Source organism: Chaetodon trifascialis, chromosome 4, assembly GCF_039877785.1.
Source record: "Chaetodon trifascialis isolate fChaTrf1 chromosome 4, fChaTrf1.hap1, whole genome shotgun sequence".
Lineage (NCBI taxonomy): Eukaryota > Metazoa > Chordata > Actinopteri > Chaetodontiformes > Chaetodontidae > Chaetodon > Chaetodon trifascialis.
Window position 1 is genome coordinate 16,209,559 of NC_092059.1, and position 12,703 is coordinate 16,222,261.

The 12,703-nt window shown below is 43.7% G+C and overlaps 2 protein-coding genes across 5 annotated transcripts in view; one reads left to right on the forward strand and one right to left on the reverse strand.

The window, feature by feature from the left end:
• LOC139330599 (GRAM domain-containing protein 2B) overlaps positions 1-12,703 on the reverse strand; it is a 93,049-nt gene that overhangs the window by 26,057 nt on the left and 54,289 nt on the right. The window lies entirely within an intron of this gene.
• Positions 1-12,703, forward strand: part of camsap2a (calmodulin regulated spectrin-associated protein family, member 2a) — a 47,605-nt gene that overhangs the window by 18,851 nt on the left and 16,051 nt on the right. For 2 of the 4 annotated variants that reach the window (XM_070961593.1, XM_070961592.1), the window contains exons 3-7: positions 1,421-1,582; positions 2,978-3,061; positions 9,028-9,060; positions 10,164-10,305; positions 11,069-11,208. In XM_070961593.1, the coding sequence (XP_070817694.1) occupies positions 1,421-1,582; positions 2,978-3,061; positions 9,028-9,060; positions 10,164-10,305; positions 11,069-11,208 (561 nt within the window). The remainder of the gene's footprint in view (positions 1-1,420; positions 1,583-2,977; positions 3,062-9,027; positions 9,061-10,163; positions 10,306-11,068; positions 11,209-12,703) is intronic. The other 2 variants (XM_070961595.1, XM_070961594.1) reach the window with 1 other exon arrangement.

The following is a 12,703-nucleotide window of genomic DNA, read 5'->3' on the forward strand; positions in this document are numbered from 1 at the left end:
GCCATCGGCCTGTGGAGGGATGAACCTTTTGCATTCTCATAGTTGAAAGTTTTTGAGTTTCTGTCCATCGTTAGAGGGTAGAAACCAGAGCCATGACACGATAAGACAAGGTCACGTTGTGGGTAAGATTTGAGGAAGTTTTCACCCCAAAACAGGTATCTGCCCTTAGAAGAGGAGGCGTGGAATACGTCCTCATACACTCACTGCTTGTTATAGGTCTTGAAATCGGGGGGTGCTATCTCTTTTTGTTTTTCAGGTAGACTCACCTGAGAGTTCCTGATTACCTGCAGGTGTGAGCAGTCTACAAAAACCGACACACCTCCCCGAATCGCTCTCTCTCCCACTCCTCCTGCTGCCAACTTCATTCTTTTCTTTTGTTAACCCCTAGATTTCAGTTAATAAATATATCAAAACTATTTTATGTTTTTGGTCTACTCATTGTGTTGCTTCCCTCCGAGCCGGGGTTTGTAACACTGCTGTATTAGCTTTGCATACTAAATAGTGAATGTGATTGTGTAAACATATTTGCATACTGCAGCATAGAACTGGTAACCACACCTTTCTTTGCACCGCTCGTTCCCTTCCTTTGTTTCCTTTAAATGTCAGAAAAGAGATTGAAATGTGATTTTTCTAAGCAGTTCCTTTTGGGAGAGGAGCCAAAGTGCAGGAGTCCTCATGCAGCAACATGCTGCAAATACGGTAGTTTGAGTCTTAGATTATCTGACGTGTTCTACTTACTGATTGATGCCGCAGAGCTCAGCTAACCGCAGTCTTACCTAATGACAAGTAGGACGCGCACATTAAGTTGGTTAAAAATGTTCACAGCTGCATCCAGTTAATCATGATTATGTATCCGAAAACTGATTTATATTTGTGGTTTTTCAAAATAAAACTGTCTAGTCTGCGATAGTGATGAGTAGAGCAGCTTATGAAGCATGCAGATTCTATTATTTGGACTATGTTGTCAGGAAGATGTCTTATTCGGGCTTCTCAAAGGCTAGCAGTCCCGTAACAGTGGACGATCTGGACGCCTGGTCCTGTCCTGTAAATCGCTGCCCTTTCACTGCCTGGGTCCGCACTCATTGACAGTATCATACTGATTCTTGTTTACTTCACTTTTTTTGCAGTGCCAGACTGGGGTTATTTTCTCATGTGTCACTCTTCTATCATGCACCATTTTACACTCAGCTGGGGTTTTGACCCCTGTGGACAGCTTTGACCTCTGAAGCTGGTGATAACAGGACTGTAAGCTTATCTTGATGCATTTACTGTGCTGTGCAGCACCAGTGACTGACAGCTGGGCTAAAAGATGCTAAATATACAATCTGCAGGAACTAACAGCAGTCAATGACAGCAACACCCACAACCTCAAAGCTAGCCGTTAGCACCCTCTAATCTCTCTCTGCACCGTTTCTTCCAGAGCGCCCACCTGGCCATGATCGACACTCTGATGATGGCGTACACAGTGGAGACGGTGAGCATGGAGAAGGTGATGGCCTGCGTTCGTCAGTATTCATCCTTCGACCCCGAGGTGGAAGCTCCTTACGACACAGAGGACGCAGTGACCACCTGGATCAACAAGGTGGGTGATGGCACACATTGTCTGTTAGGACGCGGCAGTTAGACAAATTTTAGCTCAATTACGATTTTGGCTTCCAACGCATTTCGTTTCATAACGATGCTCTTGTTTTGTTTTGGGTTAGAAATCCAGCACGCACCTTTGCAGCCGAAAAAACACATATTTTTTAATATGACAGATACACTGTGACTGCAGGGGCATATTGTTAGCTCCTGGGGTCATTGGGTTTGTACCATATCATACAGTTGAAGTAAGTCACCTTGTTCAGTATCAGGCTGCTGCTCATACTGTACACAAGTTACTGCACATACACTGAGTCAGGGTCACTTCACCAGAGCGGGGCTCAAAGAGCATGGCCTGTGAAACTCCACTGTGCACAGTGGGGTTGCAAGATATTCCACTCAAAACCACTGACCTAAATACCATTTACACCGCTTCATGCCCTAAAGTTACACCATATGACATGTACAGGTGAACTCACAGCACACAAGAAAACATCCTCCAGGGTATAATAAAGATGGGATTGTCCATTTTTTTACTGCTTTCACTGCCTTTATGACCTACATTGGAAAATGTGGCCTAATGCCCACTCAGCCTACATGCACTCAACCTACATGCACTGTGTAAATCAGCCTTTTTACGTCCATACGTGGTTGCTGCATGGCCTGCATGTGCAAACGGCTCTCGCTCCTCACACAGTGCTACAGGGCCCAGTCTGTTTACATTCTTCAAGAAGGAGCTGGGCTGCTGCCAACTCTGGGCTACACGCACACACACACAAACACACACGCGCAATAGTTAACAGGTGTGGTCGTGGAGTCCCACTGATCGGACATATGGCTCTCTCTGTTGGAGGCCGTTAGTGTTCCAGTGGTCCAAAATTCACCATCTTACCAGCTGATTCCTGCTTTAAGGTCATCCATATGAACTTGAGGAGACATGCTGTAAGTTGTCCAAAGTGCAGGATTGAGTGAGATTAGATTTGATTAAAATCAGTTCAACTTGCACTCAGCTTGACTTCAGGCTGATTAAATTCAAATTTCAGTTGATTCAGAAAATCCAAAAGCTCCTTTTAACGCAGACTTCTATTGTGGTCCTTTATGGAGGCGACAGTCATGATTAGTAGATAATTTATTAGCAAACTAAAGTAAATGCGTCAAATTTGTTCACATCCTAATGTCTCACTTTTTCTACTGTGTAAATTTCAATACCAGCTCGTACACAATGAAGCATAGAGCCTCACATTTTAGCTGACTAAGCAAATTAGAGTTTGAATGTGAGAATATTAGTTTTTGTATCAGGGCAATGTGAGCTGAAGATTATGGATTTGTCAGTCCATTTACTCTGTTGCTGCTGCCGCCTCAGTGAGTTTCAGCCCTGTTTTTCTCTCTCTTTCAGGTAAATGAGTATCTGAAAGACATCGTGACCCAGGAGCAGAGGAAGAGGGAGACGCCGAGCGCCGAGCCTGCTGGAAGTCCTCGGGTGGGTGTCCTTTCCTTTCCTGGAAACTGCACATGAACATACAGATGTCACCAGTGTGACAGACAGTTTCAAACAAGCTGAGGGTAAATCCTGGGCTTACCGCAAACATTCTCCTTTTGACGGACAGATATTTGTCCCAGACCTCGGGTGTCACTGTAATATCTGGGTCCAAGTTTCCTCGACAGCTCTTAAGCCCTTAAGACCTCGCCGCCATCGAAGAAAGTGTCACTCACATATGTCTGAACTGTGTTTGTTAAATGAGAAAGAGAGAGAATGCCAGGCTGCATCTTCAACATCATAATGAGTTTATTTACCCTGACAACTGGAACAAGCTTCACTCACTTCATTTGTGTCATAACCAGCAGATCAGGGCTCTCTGGTCTAATTAGAGTGCGAGGTCACCCATGTTCAGGGTGCTGCCCGGGGTCCCAATCTGTTATATAACCGACTGTAGTATCAGCAGTGATTTCTAATGCCGTAAGACAGGCTGCTGTGACGTGTGTGGGTCTGTTTATCTGTGTGTGCATTATGTATTTGAGTAGCTGGGTAATCTGTGGTTGGATTTTGTAGTTTGACTCTGCATTTGCAATAAATCATTCACTGATCCACTGAATAATGTATTCACTCAGCGGTTGGCATAGATCGATTTTAAATCTCACAAAATACCACATTAAAGCTATTTATCGCCACTTATAAATTTCACAGTCAAGTCCACGCTTTCTCTGTCTGTGCAAGTGCGTAGCTGCACACACAGAATATTCAAATGTATGACTTAGCCTAAATGCCAGTTTGGTGCTTGGTCAGACTTGGCCTGAGTCTGTATCTGTCCATTTTAGTTAAAAGCCTCAGTTTTTTTGTTGAAGAACCAGTTTGAAACATCGTACATTCATGCTGTACCCAGTATGTCATTTCACAGCAGAAGGGCAGGAGATGCTGATGTCTTTATTGATCTTAGTTGCTTTATGGTGTGTTTGTTGTGGAGAGTCATCTGACAATAGCAATACAAGTATGACACCTTTTACAACTCTGTGTGTGTGTGTGAGAGAGAGTATGAGTGTGGTTATGACTCCACTATGAGCTACCACAGTAAAGCTACATTTGTTATTATGGTCTGGCAGTGAGGGTCAGAGTGACACAGCAGAGTGATAATGGGGGGGGGGGTCATGTCTCCAGCCTCATCCTCCTTGCTTTGATTCTGCTTCTCACCTCCGTATCAGTTACAACGGGCAGTTTGAGTGGTTTTCAAAGGACCCCTGAAAGTTATGAACCCCCTGAGAGCATATCAGACAAATTTCAGCTCAGATTCATCACAGTTCAGTCTCCTCTTCCTTCTCTCATTAACGTCTTTTTCTACATTTCAATGTTGCCCTGCCCTTGACCCTCTGCTCCATCTCTCTAGACTCTCCATTCATTTAAACAGGTCCTCCTCACCTCCGCTCCGGGGTCATCCCTCCTCTCCTAGCTTCCCCTCTGTCACAGGTTATGTCAGGTAACACCTTGTGACTCAACTCTGTCACTGATGCTGCTTTGTAGACTTTTTAGAGAACTTTAGTTAGCTAGAAAGTTCCCGTGTGTGTGTGTGTGTGTGTGTGTGTGTGTGCGCGCGTACATGTTTCCCATCCCAGTCCCAGGGCTGTGCAGACTTGTACTGTCTGATGCTGATCTGACCAGTCAGTGTGCATACACAGCACTGCATGCCTCAGCTATCCCTCATTAACACGCACGCACTTCTAACCGGTGAAGTTGCATCATCATTTCATCATTACATTTTTTTTTTTTTAAACTACCAAAAATGAATGACTAAACTTCAACGTTGTGGTCATCCTGTCAGTCACCGAGTGTCTCACATGTGGAGCCACACCTGCTCGTGATGTGAGTGTTAACGCACCTGTTTGTTTGGCCCTCAAGCCTGAGAGCGGGCCCTTCAGGAATGTCATCCCTAAGGTCAGGGCAGCTCAGGCTGGTGAGTGTGTGTGTGTGTGTGTGTGTGGGTGTGGGTGTGGGTGCGTGTGTGTCCTCATGACAACCATCTCTCTCTCTCTCTCTGTCTTGCTTATGGCCAACATTGTTCCGGTCATTGGAGGATGCATTTTAGTGCTTGTGGATGAGTTAAAGTACACTTCTATCTGTCAGTATGTCTGCCTGCAGCTGCTCAAACAGACTCTGTTTCAGTCTGTGTTTTTTTCTCTTTCTCACCTCGAGCTTCAAATCATATAAAGGATATCAGAATGAGCCATAATGTGCATTGTCCTGCAGTGTATTGTGTCGTCGTTTTGGCTCACTTTTTGCATCAAACTTCAAGGTCTTGCAGCAGACAAAGGCACAAGCAGCATCTTGGCTGTTTGAATTTAGTAATGGCTTTGCCTCGTGTTTTTTGTCTTATGTATGTGGGCATAATTTCTACTGACTGGTCATAAAATCACCACTTCCTGGGACTCTCTCTGTCCCTCCTCTGCCTACACGATCAGGCTCAGCATTGTCTCGGACAAATAACAGCATATGTTGCCGTTCTGTCTTCCTTATGACTCCTTTGCGTCAGAGAAAATCACTTATTTATTCCCTTTTTCATTTAGCCCAAACAAAGCCAAAGCATTAGTGTCCAAAGTGTTTGTCTGCTGCAAAACACTTCATTAGCCCCGCCCTCATGATAACATTAGTTGATTGGCCCAGAAAGAGATGAAGTCATTGGGGTCTCAGCCACAACACTCAGTCAGAGCAAGATGAGGGATTTGGCAGTAATTAGCAATAGCATTTGTATAATTCGCATAAGGAAAAATGAGTGCACCGCTATTTTTTATCTGATGTCTAGCAACTCCATCTATCCTCCCTCCATCACTCCCCACCTCCCCTCCTCCTCCTGTCTTTGCAGTGTGACTGCAGTGTGAGTCACGCAGGCAGCCTCTGTCTCAGGCAGATGCAGGACAACGCTGTAGAGCTCACCGGGGCAGCTGTGTTTTCTTATTTTAACCTACTGTACTGCACCCAGGGGTGAGGGTGGGTGGAGTGTAGGAGGCTGGGGGGGGGGGGGCAGCACTGCAAAGGCAGCGTCAGGACAGAGAAGGGACAAGTAATCCTTTTAAGTTGCAAAAACTGGACTGCAGCTCAACCGGACGTGTCTGGCTTCAGAGGATGAACTTTGTTGGGAAGAGGGAGAGTCGCAGGATGATTGAAGTGAAGATGGATGGAGTGCGTGTGTGTGTGTGTGTGTGTGTGTGTGTGTGTGTGTGTGTGTGTGTGTGTGTGTGTGTGTGTGTGTGTGTGTGTGTGTGTGTGTGTGTGTGCGCGCACATGAGCTAAATGTGTGTGTGTGCGTGCTCTTCATTGAGGAGATGATGGATGAAGACCTTGCTTCTCCCCAGGGGTTTGATTGGTGGTTGTACCAGGCTTTGGACTCTGTTTGACCCTGCTTAGCCCACAGTCTTAGATCATCACTTTAGATGCAGACAGTCCTCATCTCCTCCGTCTTATTCTCAGTCTGGGGCAGCAGGGTGTGGAGCTGTGTATTCAGAATGACTTGTCATTAAAATTCAGTTGCATTTGCATTACAAGTGTGTACAGATACCATATGTCATAGATGATACACTAAACATGATGGACGTGGAAGGAAAAGATTAAAAGCAATATATCAGTACGCGGCATGTGTAATTCTCATAGTAATGTTTGAATCTGCTTCTTCGGAGCATGTATTTCTGATTATACTGGATCCATAGAGGCAGAATTTCAATGGCAGCCAGAGAAATGATCAGAACCCAAAGCCTGATCTCCCCCTGCTCCATTTCCCTCCCGTCAACCAAATGTTCAGCTCGGCCTTTAAGTCTGCGTCGACTTTGTGTGGTCATGTTTTGAAGAGATCAGCTTTTTAGCCGCTTGGCCTGGAGAGCTGAAGCGAGAGCATGGTTTCCGTCTCTGTCTGCCTCTCTGCCGACAAACAGCCCTCACGGCATCACAGACAGTCAGCGCGCTACAGCCGAGGGTGTCAAGTCCTGTTTGAAAGACGTGTATCAGAACAATCTTGTTTGCAAAAGTCCAGATGTAATTACACCATGTATGTAATTAGGACAAGTGCTGAAACATATCTGATTGAGCACATACACAACACAATGATGAAAGACGCAGAGCAGATGATACACAAGTTACACACTGCTGAAAGAAACGCACAAATGTGACGTGTTTTTGACCGTGCATCATTTCTGCAGTCCACTCTAATCTGACCTGTCCGTGCTCATTAAGGTGATTTCCAGCCTTTAGCTGATCATTCCATTCACTGACGAATACATACAGCTGATTAACTAATATGTTGTATATTACATTACATCATGGGTGCTCATCTGGTGGCATTAAACTCTTACTGGTGACTCAATTTACTATTCAGAGAGCTGCGATATTAATCAAATTAGGAAAACCCAAGAAAGCTACAGCTGATCGTCTCGTCCTCCTGCCGTCTTTGTTATTTATTTTGGGGCTGTCAGAACAAAGTAGCTGTATTCTCTCCTGAGTCGGGGCTCGCCTTTGAAGTTGCGCACTTGGCAGCCATTGAGTGGCACTCACACTTGGTTCTTTGATGCCTCCAGGTAATGTGGGAATTAGCTATTAACTGAGGCAAGCCTCTCCTCTTTTGGAATCAGCTTACATTGTCAGTGGATAGCTCACAGTTTGGGTGCATGTATGCCGGGTCTCTCTGGTGAAGTATTAGTGATGATGATGATGATGATGATGATGATGATGATGATGATGATGATGATGATGATGATGATGATGATGCCTGGTTTTCCAGGTTTGCATCTGCTTTGAGCAGATCTGAGTCCTGGCAAGAGTCAGTTTTGAAAATAGCTGCTCTCAGTAGCAGGTTGTTACTTTGCAGCTCAATGACTTCATGTTGTTGGTTGTCAGAAACATCAGCTGGTTTCACATTAAATAGTAAATATGTTCAGTTCATTTTGTTTACTTTTCATGCAGTGAAACCTCTCATCAAGTCAGATGTCATAGCAGACTTTAGTAGACTCGGAAAATGCAGCGTTTCCTCTTGCTTCATGTCCACCATGAAGGCCAAGTCACACAGACACACGCTATCCCTGATCGCCATGATGTATAGATGTGACATCGTGTTGCATTCAGGGACCACTGTTCTTATTCTAATTTGCACACATTTCCTGAACACCGGATAAAGCCAGGGCCAAAATTCTTGTTTCATTTTGTTGACAGATAAGAGTCAAAGATTTATTTAGATTTAAGATTTAATTTTGATATCTCTTTTTATCACTCCATCTGTCAGAAAATGCTGTCAACAGCCACAAAAAATCCATTTTCGCCTTGTTTTTAGGAATAAATTAGTCAGGCTGTGAATGATGCATGAACAAACCCCTCTATAAACACTTGAAGAATATGAATAAAACTGGAAAGTTTGGTGTATTTAAGGGTCACTGAAGTGGAGATTTCTGCCTCAGAGTATGAGAACAAACTCATTTTGAGAAAGTCCATTCACTTCCCCAGTTTAATTACATGAAGAGAAATATTTTCTTTTTGTTTTGTTTAAGTATTCAAATGATGCAAGTATGTACGACTTCACAGAAATGTGAATGAAAATAAACACCTAAATGTGCATTTTGGACTTTTTCTTCCCGCTAGTCTAAAATAATTCATGTAATTGAAGCAAAATAGCCAAAAATCTCAAAATGTTTTCACCTGTATTTGGTCTAGCCACACATAAACTCTTACTCTGCCGACATATGAGCAGCAAAAGCCTAAGATACACTCTTAAAACTCAACACATTACACCAAACACAATTTCAGGGTTGTTTGGATTGTGTGGGCTGCTTTTCTCGCGCTCTCAATAACACAGAGGTTCCCTCCGTTTGATCTCACAGCTGTCATGTCTTTCCTTTTATTACTAATCGCATTACTAACTAATCTCACTAACAGGTATGTCTTTGTTGTTTGTCTTTTTTTCTTTTGCCATGCTGCTGCAGTCTCCAACCAAGTGGTACATGAAGCTTGTGCCTGTAAGTGAACTAATCAGTGCTACGCTCTTTCATCTATGTTTCATAGTGACTGCTGTGTTGATTGCCATTATCTTATCATACATGTGTGCCCACCTGTGACTTCACCGTTACATGAACGCAGCTTTTCTCTCTCCTCCTGTGTTCCCTTGTTCCATATCCGCATGATTTACTGTCCAGAAAGAAATTATGAAAATGCATCTCTAATTATTTGCCTTTAAGACAAAGCAGTAGAGTGTGAATTACAGTATAAATCAGTTCTCCTTTATTCTCTACACTGTTTGATAGAAGGTTATGTTGATTGAAATCCCTGCCATGCAGACTTTAGTGTATTTGAACTCAGATTCTCTAACGTACTTAATTGTATTTGCTAATAGAAAGGTTCCTGTCAGTGGAACTAGACACCCTCGGGGAACCACTGAAGAGTTCCCGAGGGATTAGCCAAAAATAATGAAAAAAAGATTAATTTTATTACAATTTCATTTCAGAGATGGGATGTCTTGGAGCATTTGGCATGAAATTATTTCCCTGTGCCAGTTTTCACTGCAGACCCTCTTGTAACGTTGTCTCTTTTCACCTCAAACATTGTGTGTGTTTTACTGGGAAGTCATTCATATATTCATGACACATAAAAACTGAAAGTTTGACACTTTTCTATTTACAACGCCTCATGTAGAGAGTTATGATTTGGTATTATACCATTAGGGCTAACAAGGATTATAACATCTGCAAAGATAATCAGTGAGCCGCCTCCGCTGTACTTGTGCAGCGCTGATATTTACCATAGCGGGTTTTGTTCCCTCTCAGTGGGCTCACTACAGCTGTGTCTTTTCAACAGTTAAAACATTTTACTGCACATGCTGGAAGACTCCAGAACCATTCAGTGTCTTCATACTAATAAAGCCTCGATGTGTTCTCAAATGTTGCTGCTTTATAAAGAGAATAAATGCACAGCTGTTGTGATGGTAGCACAGTTATACAGGACTAATTTGCAGCTATTATTCATTATTTAAAAAGAAGTCTGGCCCGATATGAACTGTGGATGCATGCAGGGTAATTTTGCACAGTGGTCTCTGATTTATAGGTATGTGTTTTATATAATGCAGGCTCGCTACAGGAAGGAGCAGGCCTCGACCCAATCGGTTCCCTGGATCCCCCCAGTGGACAACCTGCTGAAAGACAGCACAGACGGCTCGGCTCTTGGTGCTCTGCTGCACTTCTACTGCCCTCAGCTGCTGCAGTTGGATGGTAAGGGGCTTACAGTTAGTGTGAGCTGAGGTAAGTGTGTGTGTTGGTTTTGGGGCAGGGCGTCTGCAGGTCCTGCATCATAGCACAAGGTGACCGTAATTTATCAGCAGGAGTTTAAGAGCTCTCTTGATCATTAAGCTGTTTCTGCCTATTGAAGCTGAAGTGGTAAACATCTGTTTTCAGAGCACATTTCAACTACATGCTAAAAAATGCTCATTTTCAAACCAATGCAAGCAAATTCTGTCTTTTGACACACATTACTTGTTTTTATTCCTCACACAAAACTGAAAAGATGTGAGCTTTTATTCTGAAAAGCCTGTAGTTACAGTACAGTGTTTGGGGACAGATTTATGTCCTTTGTCCCTTCCTCATTCAAAAGATCAAAGATCAGTCTCCAACAAAAGATTCAACATAGTCACATCACATTGCTGATGAAGTGTGAGTGCCCAACAAACAAACAAACACACACACACACACACACACACACACACACACACAAAGAATACATATCAACACACACAAGCTGTGTGAACTGAATGCATCACCAGGACAAAAGATCAATCACTCAACACTAAATCTATTAACACATAGCTCCGCCCACAGGTTGATGGTATTCATGTCCTGATTGGTCAGTCAACACACTGCAGTCATCTCTGCTCTCAAACCTAAACCACTGTGTTAATAACCAGAACTTCTTGAATCTTCACACTCACTCTGACGCCGCTGTGACACTGACACCCGGTGGCTCCCTCTGCCCTCTCAGATGTCTGTCTGAAGGAAAACATGACGCTGGCTGATCGGCTGTACAACCTACAGCTCCTGCAGGACTTCTGCAAAGACAACCTGAACAGCTGCTGCCACTTCAGCCTGGAGGACATGCTCTACGCCTCCTCCACCATCAAGGTACTGCTCAAACACGGTATAAGTCTTGAAATTTGCTTGATGAGAGTGTGCGTTTTTGATAAGCTGCTTGGTTTTGGTCTGGTAAAATGAGCTTAAGGCTGACTTTAAAGTTTCAGTCCAACTTCTTTCTAGTCTGAAATGTGCGACATTGTTCCAGAAGAGAAATCTCTGGACTGTGTTTAAAATGGGAGACGCTTGTGTTGTGATACCGATCCCGTTTGGTCGGTGTCCAGAGCTCCCCTCTGCAAACTGATTCTCCACTCTGAAATTGCTTTTACAGTTAGTGTGTAATAGCCATTACAGTCTTTGGAGACGTATCTGTCAGAATATAAACTGCTGAACTACTGACTTCTTGAAACGTACCCTTTAAAACGTGCCAACAGAAAGAGGAAATGCCAACAGAGGAAAAAGCCACCATCTGAAAAAATGTGAAACGGGTGTTAACATAAAATCCAAGGAAGTGGTGGTTCTTTTTTAAAACCTGGGGAGTAATGGGACGATGGACAAATCAGACTGTCGGGTTACACCGAAGCTAACGGTCGTTCCCATGAACCCATACAAATCCTGTATGTGTTAATTCATTCATGAGTTTTTGGGCTAAACAGATTAGAAAGCCATATGGTGCGGTGTCCAGCGAGAAAGGCTCAATGAAACCGGAGAAACGAGCTGCTCTGTAAGCCAGTGTGGTGAGTCATGCCGTGGAAAAACCATTCAGTCCAAACTATCTCCACCAACCACAAGCCTGCAGAGCTGCACTCACCCCGCCATCCCAACGTGTCTGCATTCGTTTCCTCTTTCCCTCCTCACACACTCTCTCCTCGTCTTTCTTTATTAATCCTCTTCCTTTTCTCTCGTAATTATCTTCTCTAACCTTCTGCCTCTCCTTCTTTTCCTTCCTTTTGTGTTTCATTCTGACAAATTTTCTTCATTTCCTGACCTTTTTCAATCCGTCCCTTTCTTTCTCTCTCTCTGGCTTGGACCCTGTAAGATAACATATACAGGTGTGTGTGCGTGGTGCATAGGTCACCTGAGATCAACCAACCAACCCTGGTAAAAAATAGCTGAAGGTGGCGGCATGTTGTTCAGAGAGACAGTAATCTTAAGTAGTATACCACCTCTTTCTGGTTCTACTCTTCATGTAGTTTCAGCTTCATGCTTTTTTATTTAGTCAGGGCCACAAAACCAGCGTTGCGCTGCAGGATTTATGGGAAACAAGGTCATAATTTCGAGAAACACATGCTACATTTATGCATTGCATCTTAGTGCACAGCTGATATTTTATTTCTGTGAAAGGTCTGCGTTGGCTCTAAAACATATTGTTCTAGTTGTGTGTTCATGTGTTTTTGTCTGTGCAGAAAACCTTTTCATCAAATAGCCACAATGGCGACTGGAGTCCACACTTCCCACAACATCACAAAATAGCAACTCCCACTACTCTGCCACACAAAAGGCAGAACGACTACCGCCGAGACAGCTGCTGGTCTGGTCTGACTTT